The sequence below is a fragment of the Sorex araneus genome, chromosome 6, assembly GCF_027595985.1.
Source record: "Sorex araneus isolate mSorAra2 chromosome 6, mSorAra2.pri, whole genome shotgun sequence".
Taxonomy (NCBI): domain Eukaryota; kingdom Metazoa; phylum Chordata; class Mammalia; order Eulipotyphla; family Soricidae; genus Sorex; species Sorex araneus.
Window position 1 is genome coordinate 96,855,554 of NC_073307.1, and position 19,948 is coordinate 96,875,501.

At 52.4% G+C, this 19,948-nt stretch overlaps 2 protein-coding genes across 3 annotated transcripts; both read left to right on the plus strand.

Annotated features, from left to right (window-relative positions):
- The first annotated feature begins 2,541 nt into the window (after window positions 1-2,541).
- LOC129405517 (histone acetyltransferase p300-like) lies at window positions 2,542-10,035 on the plus strand. 2 transcript variants are annotated; one of them, XM_055141090.1, is made up of 3 exons: window positions 2,542-2,636; window positions 4,488-4,612; window positions 7,004-10,035. In XM_055141090.1, exon 3 carries the CDS (start codon window positions 7,054-7,056, stop codon window positions 8,188-8,190), a length of 1,137 nt encoding a protein of 378 aa, XP_054997065.1. In that variant the 5' UTR covers window positions 2,542-2,636; window positions 4,488-4,612; window positions 7,004-7,053; the 3' UTR covers window positions 8,191-10,035. The 2 variants fall into 2 exon arrangements, with proteins under 2 accessions (XP_054997065.1, XP_054997066.1); XM_055141091.1 differs by lacking the exon at window positions 2,542-2,636 and adding an exon at window positions 2,748-2,767.
- A 1,450-nt stretch (window positions 10,036-11,485) lies between these two features.
- Window positions 11,486-19,335, plus strand: LOC129405516 (histone acetyltransferase p300-like). Its single transcript, XM_055141089.1, has 2 exons — window positions 11,486-11,779; window positions 15,401-19,335. The coding sequence occupies exon 2, from the start codon at window positions 15,452-15,454 to the stop codon at window positions 16,664-16,666; it is 1,215 nt and encodes a 404-aa protein (XP_054997064.1). The 5' UTR covers window positions 11,486-11,779; window positions 15,401-15,451; the 3' UTR covers window positions 16,667-19,335.
- Window positions 19,336-19,948: the final 613 nt, after the last annotated feature.

Sequence of the window (19,948 nt, forward strand, 5' to 3'; positions counted from 1 at the left end):
CCCACTGTGCTATCGCTCCAGGAACAAATGGAAGTAAAAATACTTCACATAGGTTTGGAGAGTCCTAGGGATCGGTTACTGAATTGAATCTGAGGGATGGAGAGGGAGAGATCCTGTGGTTGGTTGGTTCCTAAATGGCTGCTTGTGCCCTGTCATTAGCAAACACTAGAGGTTCAGGCTTGTTTGTTGGCTTTGTAGCGATGGTACATGAGAGGAGCTTGGAGCGCAAACAAGAACTGCAGTTTGGGACATCAGTGATCCTCGAAGCACTGAGCGTGGATGCATCACTTACAGTGAAAGGGCAAATCCTGGGCAGAACCTGAGCACTGGAGAACACCAGAATCTGTGCATCCACAGAGAAGCGGGGAGTCCTGCAAAAGGGGAGACTATCTGCAGAAAGGCAGGAACGGCAAGGGGGGGAGAGAACGGACAGTGTTCGAGGAAGGAAGCCCTCTGCAGACTCCTCAAAGCCCTGGAGATGAGGTTTGGCTCTGTCTCAGGGAAGATGGACATGAACTTGAAGCAATATTTCAAGTAATTGGTGGATTGTATGGCACAGTAACAATCCCGTGTTACCTTTTACCATGTCACAGAACTGAACTCAGGCATCTATTTGTTTGGAGTTGGTGACACAGGACCACACTTGTGTTTCTTGTTGTGTTTTTTTTTTGGGGGGTCACACCTGGCGATGCACAGAGGTTCCTCCTGGCTCTGCATTCAGGAATTACTCCTGGCAGTGCTCAGGGGACCATATGGGATGCTGGGACAGTACAAGGCAAACGCCCTACCTGCTGTGCTATTGCTCCAGCCCCACACATTGTGTTTCTTTTGAAAATGATCCCATAGGGAAGGAGAGACCAAGAGCCCAGAGGAGGGACATCTCTCAAGAACAACCTCTGAAAGGGATGGTGTTGGAACATTGTTTGACTGAAACCAAATCCTGAGCAACTTTGTATCTCTGTCATCTCAGGGCAATTTCATTAAGAATAAAAAGTCTGTGAGTCTCTGTGTAGCTGTATGGGCCCTCCCAGTCAAAAAGAGGACGCTTGCTACACCTGGAGACCACAGAGTGAGAAGCTCTGAGCTAGACACTACTGGGGACACACTGCACATTCTGGGTGGCCACAGTTGCTTAGCAACCCATTTAACAGAATGTTTCAACTGAATTCCTCAATAACTGCCACTTCAACTTCCATTTACAGTTCCAGTCATAAGACTGGAACTGCCCACAATAACACTCTCAAAAAAAATTACAAGGAGAAGAAGCTCTTCTCTCCTTCCCCCAAAGAATGCTACTTCAACTCTCTGTGCTTGACAGGCTATGAAACAGATTGCTCACTTCTTATTCTTTCGTATATCTGATAATCCCCCATGGCAGAGCCTGGCTACCCGTGGAGTACTCGATATGGCAAAAACAGTAACAATGATGATCCTCATTCCCCTGACCCTGAAAGAACCCCCAATACACCATTGGGTTACACTAGCACGCGACAGGGACGAAGGGAGACGTTACTGGTGCCCACTCGAGGAAATCCATGTACAATGGGATGACAGTGACATAGTGATATCTGATGCACTGAGATATGACATAGAAGATGGGACTCTAATTTGGTCTTGTAATTTTTTTTTGAGAGTGCGTGTTATTGTGGGCAGTTGGGATAATACCTGGAGATGCTCAGGGTTAATTTCCTGCTCTGTGCTCAGGGGTAGGGCTCAGACACTGGGCAGGGGCTTGGAACCAAACCACCGCATTGAAAGGCAAGTGCATTAACCACTATACTGTCTTTTTTTTTTTTTTTTTGCTTTTTGGGTCACACCCGGCGATGCACAGGGGTTACTCCTGGCTTTGCACTCAAAAATTACTCCTGGCGGTGCTCAGGGGACCATATGGGATGCTGGGATTTGAACCCGGGTCGGCCGCGTGCAAGGCAAACGCCCTACCCGCTGTGCTATCGCTCCGGCCCCTATACTGTCTTTCTGTTATTGTTTTGGGGTTTGGGGTCACACTTGGAGATAGGTACCCTGGGGCTACTGGGTCTGTGCTGGGGTTGTTTGTAGCAGGGCTCAGAGGACCAAGTGGCACTAGGGATTAAATTTGGATCAAAGGATACAACACGTGTACTGTCTCTCCACCTCTTGTGCCTTTTTCTTTCTTTTCCCTCTTGTGCTTTTTTTCTTTCTTTTCATAATTTGAGTAACACCCAGTGATGCTCAGGTGGCGCTCCCCAACTAAGGAATTATTCCTGGTTATGTCGGGGACTGAACCTCAGTCACACGCGCACAAGGCATCGCCCTTCACGCTATACTATAGCTCCGACCCTTGGTGCTTTGCTTTTACTGGGTAGTGGGGCCCGGGTTAGGGCCACACTTTAACGGGTCACAGGTAACGGCCACCCGCACCTCTCGACGAACTGCAAGTTCCACAACCGCCCGCGGCATCCGGGTCTCCCAGCGAAGGCGAGGAGGGCGGGCGCAGCACCAGCGCGATCGCTTTCCTCCAGCGTGATTGGCCCGCGCCTCCAGCAGGCAGCCAATGAGCGCGCCCTGTCAGCTACCAGCCGCCATCACGGCTTCTTGCACTTGGTGACGATGTAGAAATTGTATCAGTTCTGAGGGAGGAGGCCTCGGCCGTGGAGGTGAGAGCGAGAGGGCTCCTGGCTGCGGCAGAGGCAGCCCCGAGAGTATTTTCATCCCCCGCGACCCTTCCTTGGTCTCCGGGCGCTGCCTGGGGTTGGCGGGGGGAGGGACGAGGATGGAGAAACTGAGGGTAACGGAACGGAGCCTGGCGGCGGGGGTCGGCGTCGCTGTTCGCTTCCCTGTGGGGGCGCGGGTGGGGGCGGCACCGCGAGGCGTTTCGGGGTGACAGGCTCCAGTCGGGGTCCGACAGCGCCCGGGAGGCCTTTGTCTCGGGCCTGGGCGCGCTGGGGAGGGGTGTGGGGCGTGTCCCCGCGGGCCGGGGCGGGGGGCTGCGGGTGACCGCGCGAGCCCCTCGGGCGCGGCTGTCCACGGCCCCGGCCACTGTTCGCACGTCCTGGTCGGCGCCGCCGCGGTCAGGGAGGGGTCGCAGCTGCGAGGCGCTTCCAGAAAGCTCCCAGGTTCGCCCCCGCCCCCACCCCCGTGTCTGTCTCCCCACCAGGTCCGTACCCCCCCAAACCCCGCAGGCGTCTGGCAGCTGGGCACCTGGTCTTCGGACTCGGCCTCCCTCCTGGCACCTTGGCAGCCAGAGACGCACATAGAAACTGGGGGGTCGGGGAGTGAGGACGGCGCCGCCCCGCCCCCTGCGGCGCTGTCAGGGGCCGCTGTGGGCAGAGCTGGGCGCCCCTGGCCGCTGCCGGGAACTTCCAGGGGCGACCTGGTGTGGGGGCGGGGGAGGAGGGGAGAGCGGGGAGCTGCTGGTGCCAACGCCATCGGCTGTCCTGGTAATTTATGAACGACTCCCGCTAGGGCCAGGGTGCGAGGCCTCCTGTTGATCTGGTGATGCTCGGGGCATTAAGCACGGTGGGCAGCACCGCTCTCCTACCCGTTGTTCCTCTCTCCAGCCCAGAGCCCATGCTTGTAGCTGGTAATAATGTTGACATTTGCCGACCACAGACTATATGTGAGGCACCGGCCCAAGATCCTTTCTGGGTGCGGTCGAAAGGGAAGTTTGGGGGGGGGGGGCTGGAGCGATAGCACAGCGGGGAGGGTGTTTGCCTTGCACGCAGCCGACCTGGGTTTGATTCTCAGCATCCCATATGGTCCCCTGAGCACGGCCAGGGGTAATTCCTGAGTGCAGAGCCAGGAGAGACCCCTGTGCATCGCCAGGTGTGACCCCAAAAAGCAAAAAAAAAAAAAAAGAAAGGGAAATTTGGGGCCATAACCAGGAATGCAAGCAAGTGCCATAGTCCTGAATTATCTCTCTGGCCCCAAATTTCTGTTTTGGTTTGGGGTCGCCACACCCAGTCGTCCTCAGGGAAAATGCGTGGCTGGGTGTTGAGTGGATTGTTCAGGTCCCCTTGATGTGTTTGGGGAACCCTGTGTGGTACTAGGGATTGAATCGGGCTTGGCTGCACTGAGGGCAAACACCTTTTCTCCTGTTGCAGCCTCTGCTGCTCATTTCAAGTGAATGCCTCCTGGGACATCAGGTCACAGGATTATATTCTGCTTCAGTCATGCTAAAACTGTATCACTTAGCAGCTGGGTGAATTCCTAATGCATGTTTTCTTGTCAGGTTTTTGGGCCACACCCAGCTGTGCTCAGGGCTTCCTCAAGGCTCTGCACTCAGAGATCACTCCTGGTGGGCTCAGGCAGTCATGTGGGGGCTAGGGTCAAACCTGGTTTCGCCGCATTCAAGGCAAGAGCCTGAGCTGGTGGACTGACTCTTTGGCCCCGTGGTGCATGTTTTCTATCTGTTCATCTATACTTGAGTGGCAGCTGAGAAATGTCTGATCATCCTTGTGTCTTCAAAAGGAGTGTTTCATCTTGCTTCTCATTTTGGCTCTGTACAGAGTGCTCCACTCCTGCTGAATCTGCTCCTGTGTGGCTGCTTTCCTTCCAGGCCCCTGTGGGGCTCAGCACTGGCTCCTGGCTGGGCTCAGGGCTCTTTGGTGCCTCCAGGGAGCAAAGGGGCCAGGTGAGTGCAAGGCAGGTGCCTCAAGCCCTGGGCTCTCCGGCCCTGCTGATTCGTCCTTCGATTCATCCTCTCCCTCCCTTTCTCGCCTTTCATTTTCCCCCTTCTGTCTGCCAAGTGTTTTCTTAGAATCTCAGAACATTACAACTAGCTGGACCATTAGAGACCATCGAATTCAGGGGTTCTCTATCCAGGCTGGACATCAGTCTGATCAAGTGAGAGACTTTATTTGGGTACTGCCCAAACAGTGCTCAGAGACTGTATCTGCTGACACCTGGCCTGATATTGCAGTTCTGTCTGGGCCCAGTTGGTGGCCACCAGGGCCATCCCCAGAGGCGCTCTGGCCCATAGGGTAGCAGGGATTGAACTCAGGCCTTCATAAGCAGGACTCGCACCCACCCTCTGAGCTTCCCCCAGCCCCTCGGAAGCTTTGTAACAAGCTACAGGTAGCATCTGCCCGCTCTAGACCCACTAGACTCAAGCTTGGGCCTTCCCAGGGTTTGGTTTGGTTTTGGAGTCACTCAGGTTCTGCTCAGGGCTACTCCCAGCTCTGTGCTTGGGGGTCACTCCAGGAAGAGCTTGGGGTGTGTGGGGCACTGGGGTGAAACCTGGGCTTTCCATGTGCAGCACATGTATGCATCCCATGGAGCCAGCCCTCCTGGATCACTCCTGGTGGACTCGGGCGACCATACGGGATGATGGAGATCAAACCCAGATCGGTCACATGCAAGGGAAGCAGCCTACCTGCTGTACTGTCTCTTCGGCTCCAGTGTTATTATCAGTGTTGGGTTTATTTTTGTTTTTCAGAGTTGTTCACAGTAATTGATTACATTCAATATTTCAACACCAGTCCCACTATCATTACAGTTTCCCACCTCCATTATTTTGAATTTTACCACCACCTCCCAAGCCTGCCCCAAAGGCAGATGCTAAGTAATTTATTTTGTATTGCTTGTTATGAATAAATATAAATGATCAAAAAATATTTCCTTAAAGGAAAGTGTGTGAAAATTGTTATATCTCATCATGGAGCCATTAAGCCCCATATTAGAGATCACTAACACGTTGGATCGTGATTTTGGGGTCCAGAGGCACCTCTGAATCATGTTGCTCTCTTTCAAGATTCATTTGTGAGTCTCTGGATCGTGGCCATTAATGCACTTCAATGATGCTGAGAGATGGTTCGTGGGCATGACTGCCAGGAAACCGGAAGCACAGGGAGATTGGAGGAAGGACCCGTTCCTGACTCCTAAGGAGCCTGGAGTTTTCAGTCACAAGTCCCAAATAACTGAGTTTTTAGCAGATTAAATCTCATATCTGGGGGGCTTGGGGCAACCCCTGTGAAGGTCGGCCATGATCATGGTGGCAATTAAGTTTTGGAGATCTGTGGTTCCTGGTGTTCTTTTGGGGCATAGGATGGACACATCTGCCCCCCTCTAAGGTCCCCAGATGAAATCAGACTGGCATGGGGTGGGGAGACATCTCTGCAGCGTGATGTTCTTTTCTGAGATTTTTTTTTTTTTTGATTTTTGGGTCACATCCGGCAAAACACAGGGGTTACTCCTGGCTCATGCACTCAGAATTACTCCTGGCGGTGCTCAGGGGACCATATGTTGGGCTTGGACTCAAACCCGGGTTGACCGAGTGCAAGGCAAACGCCCTACCCACTGTACTACAGTTCCGGCCCTCTTCTGAGATTCGTTGTGAGTCTTCATTGTTTTGAGGCCACACCTCATGGTGCTAAGCGCTTAATCCTGGCTCTCAGGGATCCCTCTTGCTGACTTTGGGGGAACCACATGGGATGCCAGGGATCTAACCCTGGGTAAGTGCATGACAAGTGCCCTACCTGATTAGTAGAGGTATCAGAGCAATAGTACTGGGGGTAGATATTTGACCTGCATGCAGCAATTGTAGGTTTGATCTTGGGCACCACATATGGTCCCCTAATACCACGAGGTGTAGGTGGCAACCCGTCCCCCCAAAAAAAAAAGAACAACTAATCAGCAGTTTGAAAGGAATTAGGGTCTAAGATTATAATTTAAGGAAAATGAGGTGTATTGGCACCCAGCAGATTCATCAGGATGGTGGCTTTCAGCAGTTGGCAATTCGACAGGCACCAGCTAACTGGCATTGTACCTTTCCCCTGAGTGGTCAGATCACAGGCACCTGCTCTTTGTCAGAGCAGCACCTTTTCAGTTTTGGCAAACGGTCAGCCATGTGGATGGTGAGACATCGACCCCAGAGACTTTCTGGGAAGCCAGTCCCTTTGGCAAGTTCTAGAATGAGGGATGGGTGGGTGCCCACCATTCAAGTTCGAGCACTACAGAAGTTGATTCTCTTTGAATGACTTAGACCTTGAGGGTTGGCCACACCCCTTGTGTTTCTGCTCCTCAGGACTAGGGCCTGTGTATCACCTGCTGTAGCGTAAAAACCACGACCACAAAATGGAGAAGGTCGGCGCCGGCCAAGAGGAAGAGAGCAACAACCAGCAGGCCGTGGCCGCGCAGAGCCCAGGAGACTTGCACCACCTGAGCATCCAGCGCTGCATCGAGTCCCTGGTGCACGCCTGCCAGTGCCACAACGCCAGCTGCTCGCTGCCGTCCTGCCAGAAGATGAAGCGGGTCATGCGACACACCCAGGATTGCAGGCAGAAGAACAACGGCGGGTGCCCCATCTGCAAGCAGCTCATCGCCCTCTGCTGCTACCATGCCAAGCAGTGCCAGGAGAACAAGTGCCCCATGCCCTTCTGCTTAAACATCAAGCAAAAGCTCCGGCGGCAGCAGCTGCTGGAGCGGCTCCAGCGGGCACAGCTGCTCCGGCGCAGGATGGCCAGCATGCAGTGGGCCGGAGCAGCGTCCCAGCAGCAGGGCCTGCCCTCCCCGACTGCTGCCGCCCCACAGGCACCCCAGCCCCCCTCGCAGCCTCAGCCCACCCCTCCCAACAGCCAGGTGATCCCCCCAACTGGCCCTGAGACTGCGCAGCCACCCCTTCCCGGGCCCCCAGCAGCAGGGGTGGAAGTGGCCGTGCAGCCCGGTGGGCATTTGGAGGCCAGGATGGGGCCCACGGGCATGCAGCAGCAGCCGCCATGGGCCCAAGGAGGATCACCTCAGGCCCCACCTGTCCAGTCTGGGATGCCAGGGCCGGCCATGATGGCCCAGCATGGCCAGCCTTTGAACATGGCTCCCCAGCCGGGACTGGGCCAGGCGGGCGTGAGCCCTCTCAGGCCGGTCACTGTGTCTCAGCAGGCCCTGAGGGAGCTCCTGCGGGTCCTGAGGTCTCCCAGCTCTCCCCTGCAGCAGCAGCAGGTGCTCAGTATGCTTCACGCCAACCCCATGCTGTTGTGTGCGTTCATCAAGAACCGGTCTGCCACGTGTGCCCGCGCTAACGCACAGCCCGTCCCTGGGCAGCCGGGCATGCCCCAGGGCCAGCCTGGGCAGCAGCCTCTTGCCAGGCCAGGTCAGCAGGATGTCCGCAACAATCCCGCCGCGCAGAACGTGAACCCCATTCAGGCAGGCGCCCCCCAGCAGGCCTGGCGCCGCAGAGGCGGCAGCAGCAGCTGCAGCCGCCGCTGGGCGGGCTAAGCCCCCAGGCGCAGCAGATGAACATGAACCACGGCGCCATGCCTTCGCGGTTCCGAGACGTCCATTGACTCCAGCGGATACTCCGGGGGGGTGGGGGGGTGGGGGAGCACTGGGATGGCCAACTGAAACCCCTTCCAGCAGACCCCTCCCTCCCAGCCCTTCCCTGAGGATGCATCCTGAACCTTCTCACCACGTGTCCCCACAGACCAGTTCACCACATCCCGGACTGGTCGCTGCCCAGGCCAACCCCATGGAACAAGGGCATTTTGCCAGCCCGGACCAGAATTCGATGCTTTCCCAGCTTGCTAACAATCCATGCATGGCAAACCTCCATGGTGCGAGTGCTACGGACCTGGGACTCGGCACCGAGAACTCAGACTTGAATCCAAGCTTCTCACAGAGTACGCTAGACATACACTAGAGACACGTCATAGTATTTGGGGACCAAACAGTTATTTCTCTTTAACAAGACTGTGTACTGAAAACAATTTTTGAATCTTTCTTATCCTAAGTGACTGTTTCCTTGCAGCATGTAAGAACTGCAGTAGTTGGGGGCCGGAGCGATAGCACAGTGGGTAGGGCGTTTGCCTTGCACGCGGCCGACCTGGGTTCTATCCCCGGCATCCCATATGGTCCCCCAAGCACCGCCAGGAGTAATTCCTGAGTGCAAAGCCGGAATAACCCCTGAGCATCGCTGGGTGTGACCCAAAAAAGCAAAAAAAAAAAAAGAACTGCAGTAGCCTGTTTGTGGTTAAAGCAAACATGCAAGATGACCCTGAGGCATGACGGAATACAAAGAATTTATCTTTGTATGACTGGTTCCTTTTTTTTCTTTGTGTGTGATTCAAGTGTGCACTGGGAGAGGCTGAGGTCTGTGGCACCACCTTGCTCCTGTCTTGCACCTCTAATATTTTTTTAATTAATGAATATATGTCATATTAATAGTTACATATCTACTGGTGTGGATGGTTGACATTTTTCCCTATTTCTTCACTTTACGTAAGAATTAAAAAGAGTTTATAAAACCAGAAGACAAAGGGGTTAATGTTACTTAAAATTACATTTTATATAGGGGCTGGACCGATAGCACAGTGGGTATGGCGTTTGCCTTGCACACGGCCGACCTGGGTTCGATTTCCAGCATCCCATATGATCTGAGCACTGCCAGGTAAGTAATTCTTGAGTGCAAAGCCAGGAGTAACCCCTATGCATTGCCAGGTGTGACCCAAAAAAGAAAAAAAAAATTCTCTTTCTCTCTCTCTCTCTCTCTATACATATATGTATATATACATATATACACACATACATATATATGTTAAAATTTTTTTTCTGGGTGCAAAGATGTTCATTTTACAGTTAAAAGAGGGCAAAAAACAGTTCCCTTCCCTTCACATCAGCTTTTGTGCTCCAGAAAATTTTCTGTAAGTGTTGAGCATAAAACTTGTATATGTAGAGAGAATTATGACTTTTTTTAAATATACGGAGGCAGCTGCTAAATATATGTATTATATATTGTGGCTTTCTGTTTCTTGAAAGAATTTTTCCGTTATTTTTAATTCTAAAAGGAAAATATAAGTAGAGGGTAAGAAATAGTTCAGTGAAACAATTTTAACGTTCAAAATGTCCTTGGGGTTTCTTCTTTGCATGCTTGCATCTTTCTTACTCTGCCTCCACCCTACAAACACACACAATCTGTAAAATGTGAAAATAGAAAGCAAAAACCGTCAACTATTGTAAATCATGCAATTAAAGTTGATTACGTGTAAATATGAACATGATCATTGTAGAGAATGCTAAATTTGATTTACCTATGCTTCAATAAAATTTAATAAACTGTGAGACAGCTACATGCCTCTTTCATTGTTTTTTTGTATCACATGTTGGCTTCAGAAGATGAAACAAGGGGCTAGAGCGATAGCACAGCGGGTAGGGCGTTTGCCTTGCACACGGCCAACCCGGGTTCGATTCCCAGCATCCCATATGGTCCCCTAAGCACCGCCAGGGGTAATTCCTGAGTGCAGAGCCAGGAGCAACCCCTGTGCATTGCCGGGTGTGACCCAAAAAGCAAAAAAAAGATGAAACAAAAGGCTCTAGCTCACAGCCTCCCTGTTTGATAACATTGATTCACAGATAATTTGTGTCAGCGACACATAAGCAGATTTGTGTTGCTTTTGAGAGTGAGCCCATAGAGAAGGAGAAAAAAAGGGCCCAGAGGAGGGACAAGTGTGCAAGAAGAGCCTCTGAAAGGGAGTGTGTTGGAACATTAAAATGAAACCAAATCCTGGTTTCAGGATTACAAATTATCTTTGTAATCTCAGGGTGATTCCAGTGATTCCAGTAAGAATAAAAAGTCTATAAATCTGTGTATACGGTGTGGCCTCACCCAGTCTAATAAGGAAGTTTGCTGCACCAGGAGACCCAGAGTCAGGAGCTCTGAGCTAGAAGGAAGTGGGGGCACTCAGTTTTGAGGCTGCCACGGTTGCTAAGCAACCCATTTACCAGGATGTTTCAACTGAATTCCTTATTAACGGCCATTTCAACTTCCATTAACAGTTCATCATTGAGATCCTAACTCCTTTCCTTCCCCCAAAGAACACCACTTCCACGCCTCTGCTTGACACGCTATTAAACAGCCTGCTCGCTTTTTATTTCTTTTCATGTTATACAGCTGATGGCGTGGGCGCTGAGATACGAATAGGAAGATGGGACTTTGGGGCTGGAGCGATAGCATAGCGGGCAGGACGTTTGCCTTGCAGGCGGCTGACCCAGGTTCGATACCCCGGGGTAATTCCTGAGTGCAGAGCCAGGAGTGACCCCTGTGCATCGCTGGGTGTGACGCAAAAAGCAAAAAAAAAAAAAAAAAAAAGGAAGGAAGATGGGACTCTGATTTCTTTTCGGTCAGTTCCAGGGACCGACTATATTAAATGTTGGGGATGGGGGGCCGGAGCGATAGCACAGTGGGTAGGGCATTGTGAGACTTGTTACTGTTTTTGGCATATCGAATACACCATGGGTAGCTAACTCAAGGGTAGTTGAATAAGATAGTAAACATGTAGGGCTGGAGCGATAGCACAGCGGGGAGGGCATTTGCCTTGCACGCGGCCGACCAGGGTTCGATCTTCGGCATCCCATATGGTCCTCCAAGCACCGCCAGGAGTAATTCCTGAGTGCAAAGCCAGGAGGAACCCCTGAGCATCGCTGGGTGTGACCCAAAAAGCAAAAAAAAAAAAAAAAATGTTCGGGATGGGCCCAACGGGCACCTTCACCGCTGTACTATGGCTCCGGCCCGCGGTGCTTCGCTTTTATTGGAAAGTGGGGGTGAGGGGACAGGGCCATACCTTAACCAGTCGCGAGGAAAAGCCCAACCCACAGCGTCCAGCGAGCCCCTCGGCCAGCTGCGAGTCCCACAGCCGCGTGCGACGTTGACCCGGAGGACGGGCGCAGCGCTTTCCGCAGACGTGATTGGCCCGCGCCCCCGGCAGGCAGCCAATGAGCGCGCCCTGCCAGAGCCGCGACCGCATCCTTGCTTCCTGCACCCCAAGTTTGAGGAAGTTGTATCCGCTCTGAGGGAGGAGGCCCCGGCGTGGAGGTGAGAGCGAGAGGGCCCCTTGCGGCGGCAGAGGCAGCCCCCAGAGTCTTCTCATCCCCCGCGACCCTGTGGGGGCGCGGGTGGGGGCGGCACCGCGAGGCGTTTCGGGGTGACAGGCTCCCGTCGGGGTCGGACAGCGCCCGGGAGGCCTTTGTCTCGGGCCCGGGAGCGCTGGGGAGGGGTGTGGGGCGTGTCCCCGCGGGCCGGGGCGGGGGGCTGCGGGTGACCGCGCGAGCCCCTCGGGCGCGGCTGTCCACGGCCCCGGTCACTGTTCGCACGTCCTGGTCGGCGCCGCCGCGGTCAGGGAGGGGTCGCAGCTGCGAGGCGCTTCCAGAAAGCTCCCAGGTTCGCCCCCGCCCCCACCCTCACCCCCGTGTCTGTCTCCCCACCAGGTCCGTAGCCCCCCCACCCCCCGCAGGCGTCTGGCAGCTGGGCACCTGGTCTTTGGACTCGGCCTCCCTCCTGGCACCTTGGCAGCCAGAGACGTACATAGAAACTGGGGGGTCGGGGAGTGAGGACGGCACCGCCCCGCCCCCTGCGGCGCTGTCAGGGGCCGCTGTGGGCAGAGCTGGGCGCCCCTGGCCGCTGCCGGGAACTTCCAGGGGCGACCTGGTGTGGGGGCGGGGGAGGAGGGGAGAGCGGGGAGCTGCTGGTGCCAAGTCGGCCACTGTGGTGGGAATCCGTAAGTCAGTCCCGCTAGAGCCATTCGTTGGTCTGGTGATGCTCAGGGCCTGAAATCAGGTGGGCAGCAGGCAACGCATAGCCTCTGTTCTTCCTCTGCGGCCCAGGGCCCGTGCTTTTAGCTGGTAATAATGCTGATATTTACTGAGCATGACAATGTGAAGCACTGACCCGAGTTCCTTTTGGGGGGCCGGAGATTGGGGAAGTTTGGGGCCATAACCAGGAGTGCATAGGGCTTACTCCTGGCTTTGTGCTCAGGGATCACTCTTGACTGTGCTTGGGGGATCTTATGTGTTACCAGGAATTGAATCCGGGTGGGCTGTGTGCAAGCAAGCGCCTGAAGACACCATCAGGCTGCTGAAGCACTCCCCCTGCAGGTACAGGTTGACCTGCTGGCAGCACCATACCCTCGAGGGACATGTTTTCTTTTTTTCTTTTTTGCTTTTTGGGTCACACCTGGCAATGCACAGGGGTCACTCCTGACTCCTGGCTCTGCACTCAGGAACTACACCTGGCGGTGCTCAGGGGACCATATGGGATGCTGGAAATCTAATCCGGGTCGGCCGCGTGCAAGGCAAATGCCCTCCCCGCTGTGCTATCGCTCCAGCCCTACATGTTTACTATCTTATTCAACTACCCTTGAGTTAGCTACCCATGGTGTATTCGATATGCCAGAAACAGTAACAAGTCTCACAATGAGAGAAGTTACTGGTGCCTGCTCAAACAAATCGATGAGGAACGGGATGATAGTGACAGTGACCCTTGAGTTGAGGTTGAGAAATGTCTGAGTATCTGTCAAAGGTGGGTTTCATTCTGCTTGTCACTCTGTCCATCCCAAAGCACTGACCCCGAGAAGGAAAGACTTCCTTGCCCAGGGCCAAAGTCAGCCCTGATTGCTTCTGCCTGTTTGTGTCACCATCTACCCCCAGACTCACACCCTCCTCGGAACCAATGTAAGAGGAAGAGGGTGAAGATGACTTGGAGTTCTTGGGCAGCTATGACAGCTTCTGGAGCTACAATAGTAGTGCAGGCAGCGAGAGCATCTCCGACTTGAAAGAGTCAAGTAAACCAGAGTCAAGAAAATACTATCGGAGGCAGAGGAGCTGCCCACCTTCCCCCCATCTGCTCAGCCCTGGGACACCCCACTCCTTGGTCAGCAGTGGTTCAGAGCCAGGTGCCTTTGGGGTGTCCCTGGAGGGCTCAGGGGCTGTGGCGGAAGGTGGGGAATGGGCCTTGTGGCCAGAGCCCTGCAGGGATAAAGGACAGTTGCAGGTGGTTTCTGGGGACTGAGAGAGGCGGAAGTGCTCATGTAACCTACAGCATCAGTTCCGCTGTGGCAGTACTTTCAAATTTGTTTTTTTGGGGGGTCACATATGTTTGTGCTCTGGGCTTGGCTTTGCTCTATGCTCAGGTCACTACTGGCAAGCTCAAAAGACGATATTCTGGGCCAGAGATTGAACCCAGGTTGGCAGCATGCAAGGCAACCACCCTACCCTCCATATTATCTCTCCAGTCCTTGGATTTTCATTTCATTCACTTTGATTTGGTGAGTGCATCAACTTAATGGGGTGTGATGGGTGTGTCAGCGGAGCTGGTTGTCTGAGGTTAGGGAATGACAGATTGAGCACTCTTTTAGGGATACTCAACCATCTGTGTCATGTACCATCACTCTGTTCCCATTACTTTTTTTTTGCACCTAAAGGAAATCTGTCACTGTCACTGTCATCCCATTGCTCATCGATTTGCTCGAGCGGGCACCGGTAACGTCTCCATTGTGAGACTTGTTACTGTTTTTGGCATATTGAATACGCCATGGGTAGCTTGCCAGGCTTTGCCGCATGTAAGGCAAAAGCCCTACCCACTGGGCTCCAGCCCTTAATAATCCTTTTGACTTCAACCATCCTAGAAATTCTGAAATCCTGTGTTACATTTGTAACTGCTCAGCAGTCAGGGCCAGAGGGATAGTATTTAAGCTCACCTAACCCTAGGGGCTCATGGAGTAGGTGCTTCATGTGTGAGGCCCTGCCTTCAATCTCAGGAGGCATAGGCTCAGGCAACAAAAAGTGACAATGTTAACGATAATAGCCATTGGGAAGATCTTGAATTTTGTAGGTTTTGGTATAAATCATGGGTGTACTCTATGACGGACGTTACTCAAAAGGATAAAAAAAAGATTAGTAGGAAGACCAGAACAGTAGTACTGGGAGTAGAGCATTTGTCTTGCACACAGACAATGCAAGTTTGCTCTCAGGAACCACAAATGGTCCACAGAGCACCACAAGGTGTGGGCGGCACCCCTGAACACAGAGTAGTAGTAATCCCCTGTGAGGGAGGAATTAGGATCGACAGTTGTAGATATAGGAGAAGGAGGTGTATTAGCACCCAGCGGATTCATCTTGATGGTGGGTCTCCGAAGGTGGCAGTTAGGCTGCCCAGTAGGCACCAGCTAGCCGAATTTGTTTTTTGTTTTTTATTTTTTTTAAAGATTTTTTTTTTTTTTTTTTTGCTTTTTGGGTCACACCCGGCGATGCACAGGGGTCACTCCTGGCTCATGCACTCAGGAATCACCCCTGGCGGTGCTCAGGGGACCATATGGGATGCTGGGTTTCGAACCCGGGTCGGCCATGTGCAAGGCAAACGCCCTACCCGCTGTGCTATCGCTCCAGCCCCAGCTAGCCGAATTTGTTCTTCCACCTGAATGGCCGGACCACAGGCACCTGCTCTTTGTCAGGACAGCACTTTTGCAGTGTTGGCAAACAGGGTGAGCCGTGTGGATGGTGACACATCATCCCCAAGGACTTCCTGGGAAGTGGGTCCTTTGGCAAGTTCTAGAACAAGGGGGCAGATGGCTGCTGCCCAGTGAAAGCATTACGGAAGCCGGTTCTATTGGGATGTCTTAGACCTTGAGGGTTGACCAGCCTTTGTGTTTCTGCCACTCAGGGTTAAGGCCTGTTTATCACCTGCTGTAACAGTAAAATCCACGACCACAAAATGGAGAAGCTCGGCCTAGGCCTAGATGACGAGACCAACAACCAGCAGGCCGTGGCCACGCAGAGCCCAGGAGACTCGCACCGCCTGAGCATCCTGCGCTGCATCGAGTCCCTGATGCACGCCTGCCAGTGCCGCAATGCCAACTGCTCCCTGCCATCCTGCAAGAAAATGAAACGGGCAGTTCAGCACACCAAGGGCTGCAAGCAGAAAACCAACGGCGGGTGCCACGTCTGCAAACAGCTCGTCGCCCTCTGCTGCTACCATGCCAAGCACTGCCAGGAGAACAAGTGCCCCGTGTCCTTCTGCTTAAACATCAAGCAACAGCTCCTGCAGCAGCAGCTGCAGCACCGACGCCAGCAGGCCCAGATTCTCCGGCGCAGGATGGCCAGCATGCAGCGGACTGGGGCGGTGGGGCAGCAGCAGGGACTGCCCTCCCCGACTCCTGCCACCCCAACCACGCCAACGGGTCAGCAGCCAAGCACCCCGCAGACACCCCAGCCCCAGCCCCCCTCGCAGCCTCAGCCCACCCCTCCCAACAGCCAGGTGACCTCCCCAACTGGCCCTGAGACTGCGCAGCCACCCCTTCCCGGGCCCCCAGCAGCAGGGGTGGAAGTGGCCGTGCAGCCCGGTGGGCATTTGGAGGCCAGGATGGGGCCCACGGGCATGCAGCAGCAGCCGCCATGGGCCCAAGGAGGATCGCCTCAGACCCCATCCGTCCAGTCTGGGATGCCAAGGCCGGCCATGATGGCCCAGCATGGCCAGCCTTTGAGCATGGCTCCCCAGCCGGGACTGGGCCAGGCGGGCGTGAGCCCTCTCAGGCCGGTCACTGTGTCTCAGCAGGCCCTGAGGGAGCTCCTGCGGGTCCTGAGGTCTCCCAGCTCTCCCCTGCAGCAGCAGCAGCAGGTGCTCAGTATGCTTCACGCCAACCCCCAGCTGTTGGCTGCATTCATCAAGCAGCGGGCTGCCAAGTATGTCAACTCTAATGCACAGCCTCTCCCTGGGCAGCCGGGCATGCCCCAGGGCCAGCCTGGGCTGCAGGCACCTGCCACGCCAGGTCAGCAGGGTGTCCACTCCAATCCCGCCATGCAGAACATGAACCCCATGCAGGCAGGCGTCCTGCCCCCTGGGCCAGCAGCCACAGTAGAAGATACAGCCGCGCTGGGTAAGCTGAGGCACCTGGCACAGCAGATGAACATGAACCACAGTAGTTCCTAGACATCTGAAACACCAGCAGATGGTACAGCAGGAGGACTGGGGCCAGGCCTTGACCCTGGGATGGACATCCATTCCTGTTTCAGTCGCGCCCCCTCCAGTCTTTCACCGAGGATGCATCCTGAACCTTCTCACCACGTGTCCCCTCAGATCAGTTCACCACATCCCGGACTGGTAGCTGCCCAGGCCAACCCCATGGAGCAAGGGCATTTTGCCAGCCCGGACCAGAATTCGATGCTTTCCCAGCTTGCTAACAATCCACGCATGGCAAACCTCCATGGTGCGAGTGCCACGGGCCTGGGACTCGGCACCGAGAACTCGGATTTGAATCCAATCCTCTCACAGAGTACACTAGACATACACTAGAGACACCTTGTAGTATTTTGGGAGCAAAGAAATATATATATTTTCTCTTAACAAAACTTTTTGTACTGAAAACTATTTTTTGAATCTTTTTAGTCTCAATGACAGTTTTCCTTGCAACACATAAGAACTGCAGTAGCCTGTTTGTGGTTAAAGCAAACATGCAAGATGAACCTGAGGCATGATAGGATACAAAGAATTTACTTTTGTTATGGCTGGTTCCTGCCAACCTTTTTTTTTTCCTTGTGTGTGTGGTTCAAGCGTGCACTGGGAGGAGGCTGAGGTCTGTGACGCCAACCACATGTTCCTGCCTTTCACCTCCAAAAGGTTTTTTTTTTAGTTAATTAAAATATGTAATATTCATAGTTACATATTTACTGGTGCGGATGGTTGGCATTTTTTCCCTTTTTTTTTTTTTTTTTTTGCTTTTTGGGTCACACCCAGCGATGCTCAGGGGTTCCTCCTGGCTTTGCACTCAGGAATTACTCCTGGCAGTGCTTGGGGGACCATATGGGATGCCGGGGATTGAACCCAGGTCGGCCACGTGCAAGGCAAACGCCCTACCCGTTGTGCTATCGCTCCAGCCCCTTTTTTCCCTATTTTCATCACTTTATTAAAAATTTAAGAAAAATTGTTTTAAAAATATTTCTAAAACCAGAGAACAAAAGGGGTTAATTTACTTTATTTGGGTTTTTTTGGTTTGTTTTTTTTAACTTTTTGAGTCATACCTAGCAATGCCCGTGAGTTACTCCTGGCTCTGCGCTAGGGAATTACTCCTGGTGGTGCATGGGGGACCATATGGGATGCTGGGGATTGAACCCAGGTCAGCAGAGTGCAAGGCAAACACCCTACCCACTGTACTATTGCCTTGGCCCAAAAAAAGGGTTAATTTACTTTAAAATTACATTCTTTAATACAAATATATATTAAAATACCAGTTTTTATCTCTGGGTACAAAGATGTTTATTCTTTTAAACTTAAATAATAAAAAGAAAAATAAATCCCCTTTCCTCCCCTCATGTCAACTTTCATGCTCCAGTAAATTTTTTTTTTTTTTTGCTTTTTGGGTCACACCCAGCGATGCTCAGAGGTTCCTCCTGGCTTTGCACTCAGGAATTACTCCTGGCAGTGCTTGGGGGACCATATGGGATGCCAGGGATCGAACCCGGGTCAGCCGCGTGCAAGGCAAACGCCCTACCCGCTGTGCTATCGCTCCGGCCCCATCCAGTAAATTTTCTATTCCATAAGTCTATCTCAGCATAAGACCTCCAAGTATTAAAATCATTTGTACATGTACAGTGAAACAACTCCTATGGACTTCTGTTTTGGGTGGCAGGGGCAGGGGCTATGCTCAGGGGTTACTCCTGGCTCCGCACTCAAGAATCACTCCTGGTGGTGCTCATGGGCTGCCAGGGGTCAAACCGTGTGCAAGGCAAGCGCACTGCCCATATACTATCACTCGGGCCCCTCCCTTCTGGGATTTTAAGACATTTTTTTTAATTTAGAGAAAAAAGTAGGTGTGGATTCAACAATAAGAAATTGAGAGAAGAAAAGTAGGAACCATGCATGAACTTCACAGGGAATTTTCCTTCCCTCTTCTCTAGAACTCAGTGTAAATACAAATATATGTTGGTTTGTAATTATCTATTTTCCTGGTATACCTGACTTTATTTTGTTTTTGAGGGCTACACTCAGACAGTTGGCATAGCCTGGCAAGCTACTACCGGTGGTGTATTTGATATGCCAAAAACAGTAACAAGTCTCACAATGAAGATGCTACTGGTGCCCGCTAGAGCAAATTGATGAACAATGGGACGACAGTTCTACAGTGTGACAGAGGAAACAAGACTTTTTCTAAATATATGAGGCAGCTGCCAAATTGATTTATTGTGGTTCTGTTTCTAGAATTTTTTCATTATTTTTTTTCTAAAAGGAAAAAAGTAAAAAAGAGGGTAAGAAGCAATTCCAGTGAAACAAGTTTAAATGTTTTTTTTTTTTTTTGGTTACACCTGGCTCTGCACTGAGGAATTACCCCTGGCGGTGCTCAGGAGACCATATGGGGTGCTGGGAATCGAACCCGGGTCGGTCCCATGCAAGGTAAACGCCCTACCCGCTGTGCTATCGCTCCAGCCCCCCCAGTGAAACAATTTTAACATGGAAAATGTTCTTAAGGTTCTTCTTGCATGCTGCTTCTACCTTACAATGCCCCATCCGACACAGACACACTTACTGTAAGATGTAAAAATAGAAAGCAAAAACCCCTCAACTGTTGTAAATCATGCAATTAAAGTTGATTACTTATAAATATGAACTGGATCACTGTAGACTGTTAAATTTATTACCTATGCTTCAATAAGCTTTAATAAACTGTGACACAGATATGCACCTCTTTTTTTTTTTTTGCATCACATGTTGGATTCAGAAGATGAAACATAGGCTCTACCTCAGAGTCTCCCTGTTTGAAAAACTGAATTAATGATTCACAGATGATTCATTTGTCCAATTGCAATTTAATTAATGATTCACAGATTGCCGATTACCCAGAATCCAAACTGAAACCCTCCTGGTCGCGGGCGGGGGTTGGTGCACTCCCGAGCACTGGAAATACAGACGCTAATATAGTTTGCTGTAGGTAACTTGATGGTCTTCCTCTTACCCCCATTTCGATCCCCAACCTACCACATGGTCGGTAGCCCCTGAGCACAGAGCCAGGCATCCCTGAGCACTGCCAAATGTGGCAGTTACACCCCATCCCCATCAGTCGGCCATCTGGATTTAATCCAGAATATGATCCTATTCTGTTGATCTGTATGTCTGACTTTAGCTCGTATTTTATTATTCATGGGGCTTCTTGGGTGTATGAGCACAGGGGTGGTCAGAGGCCATGTCGGGCTGGGATCTAAGCCGGGCCCTCCCACATGT

Bases quoted from the DNA above. Each gene is read 5' to 3' on its own strand.
- LOC129405517 (XM_055141090.1), top strand. From the start codon at position 7,054: ATGGAGAAGGTCGGCGCCGGCCAAGAGGAAGAGAGCAACAACCAGCAG.
- LOC129405516 (XM_055141089.1), top strand. From the start codon at position 15,452: ATGGAGAAGCTCGGCCTAGGCCTAGATGACGAGACCAACAACCAGCAG.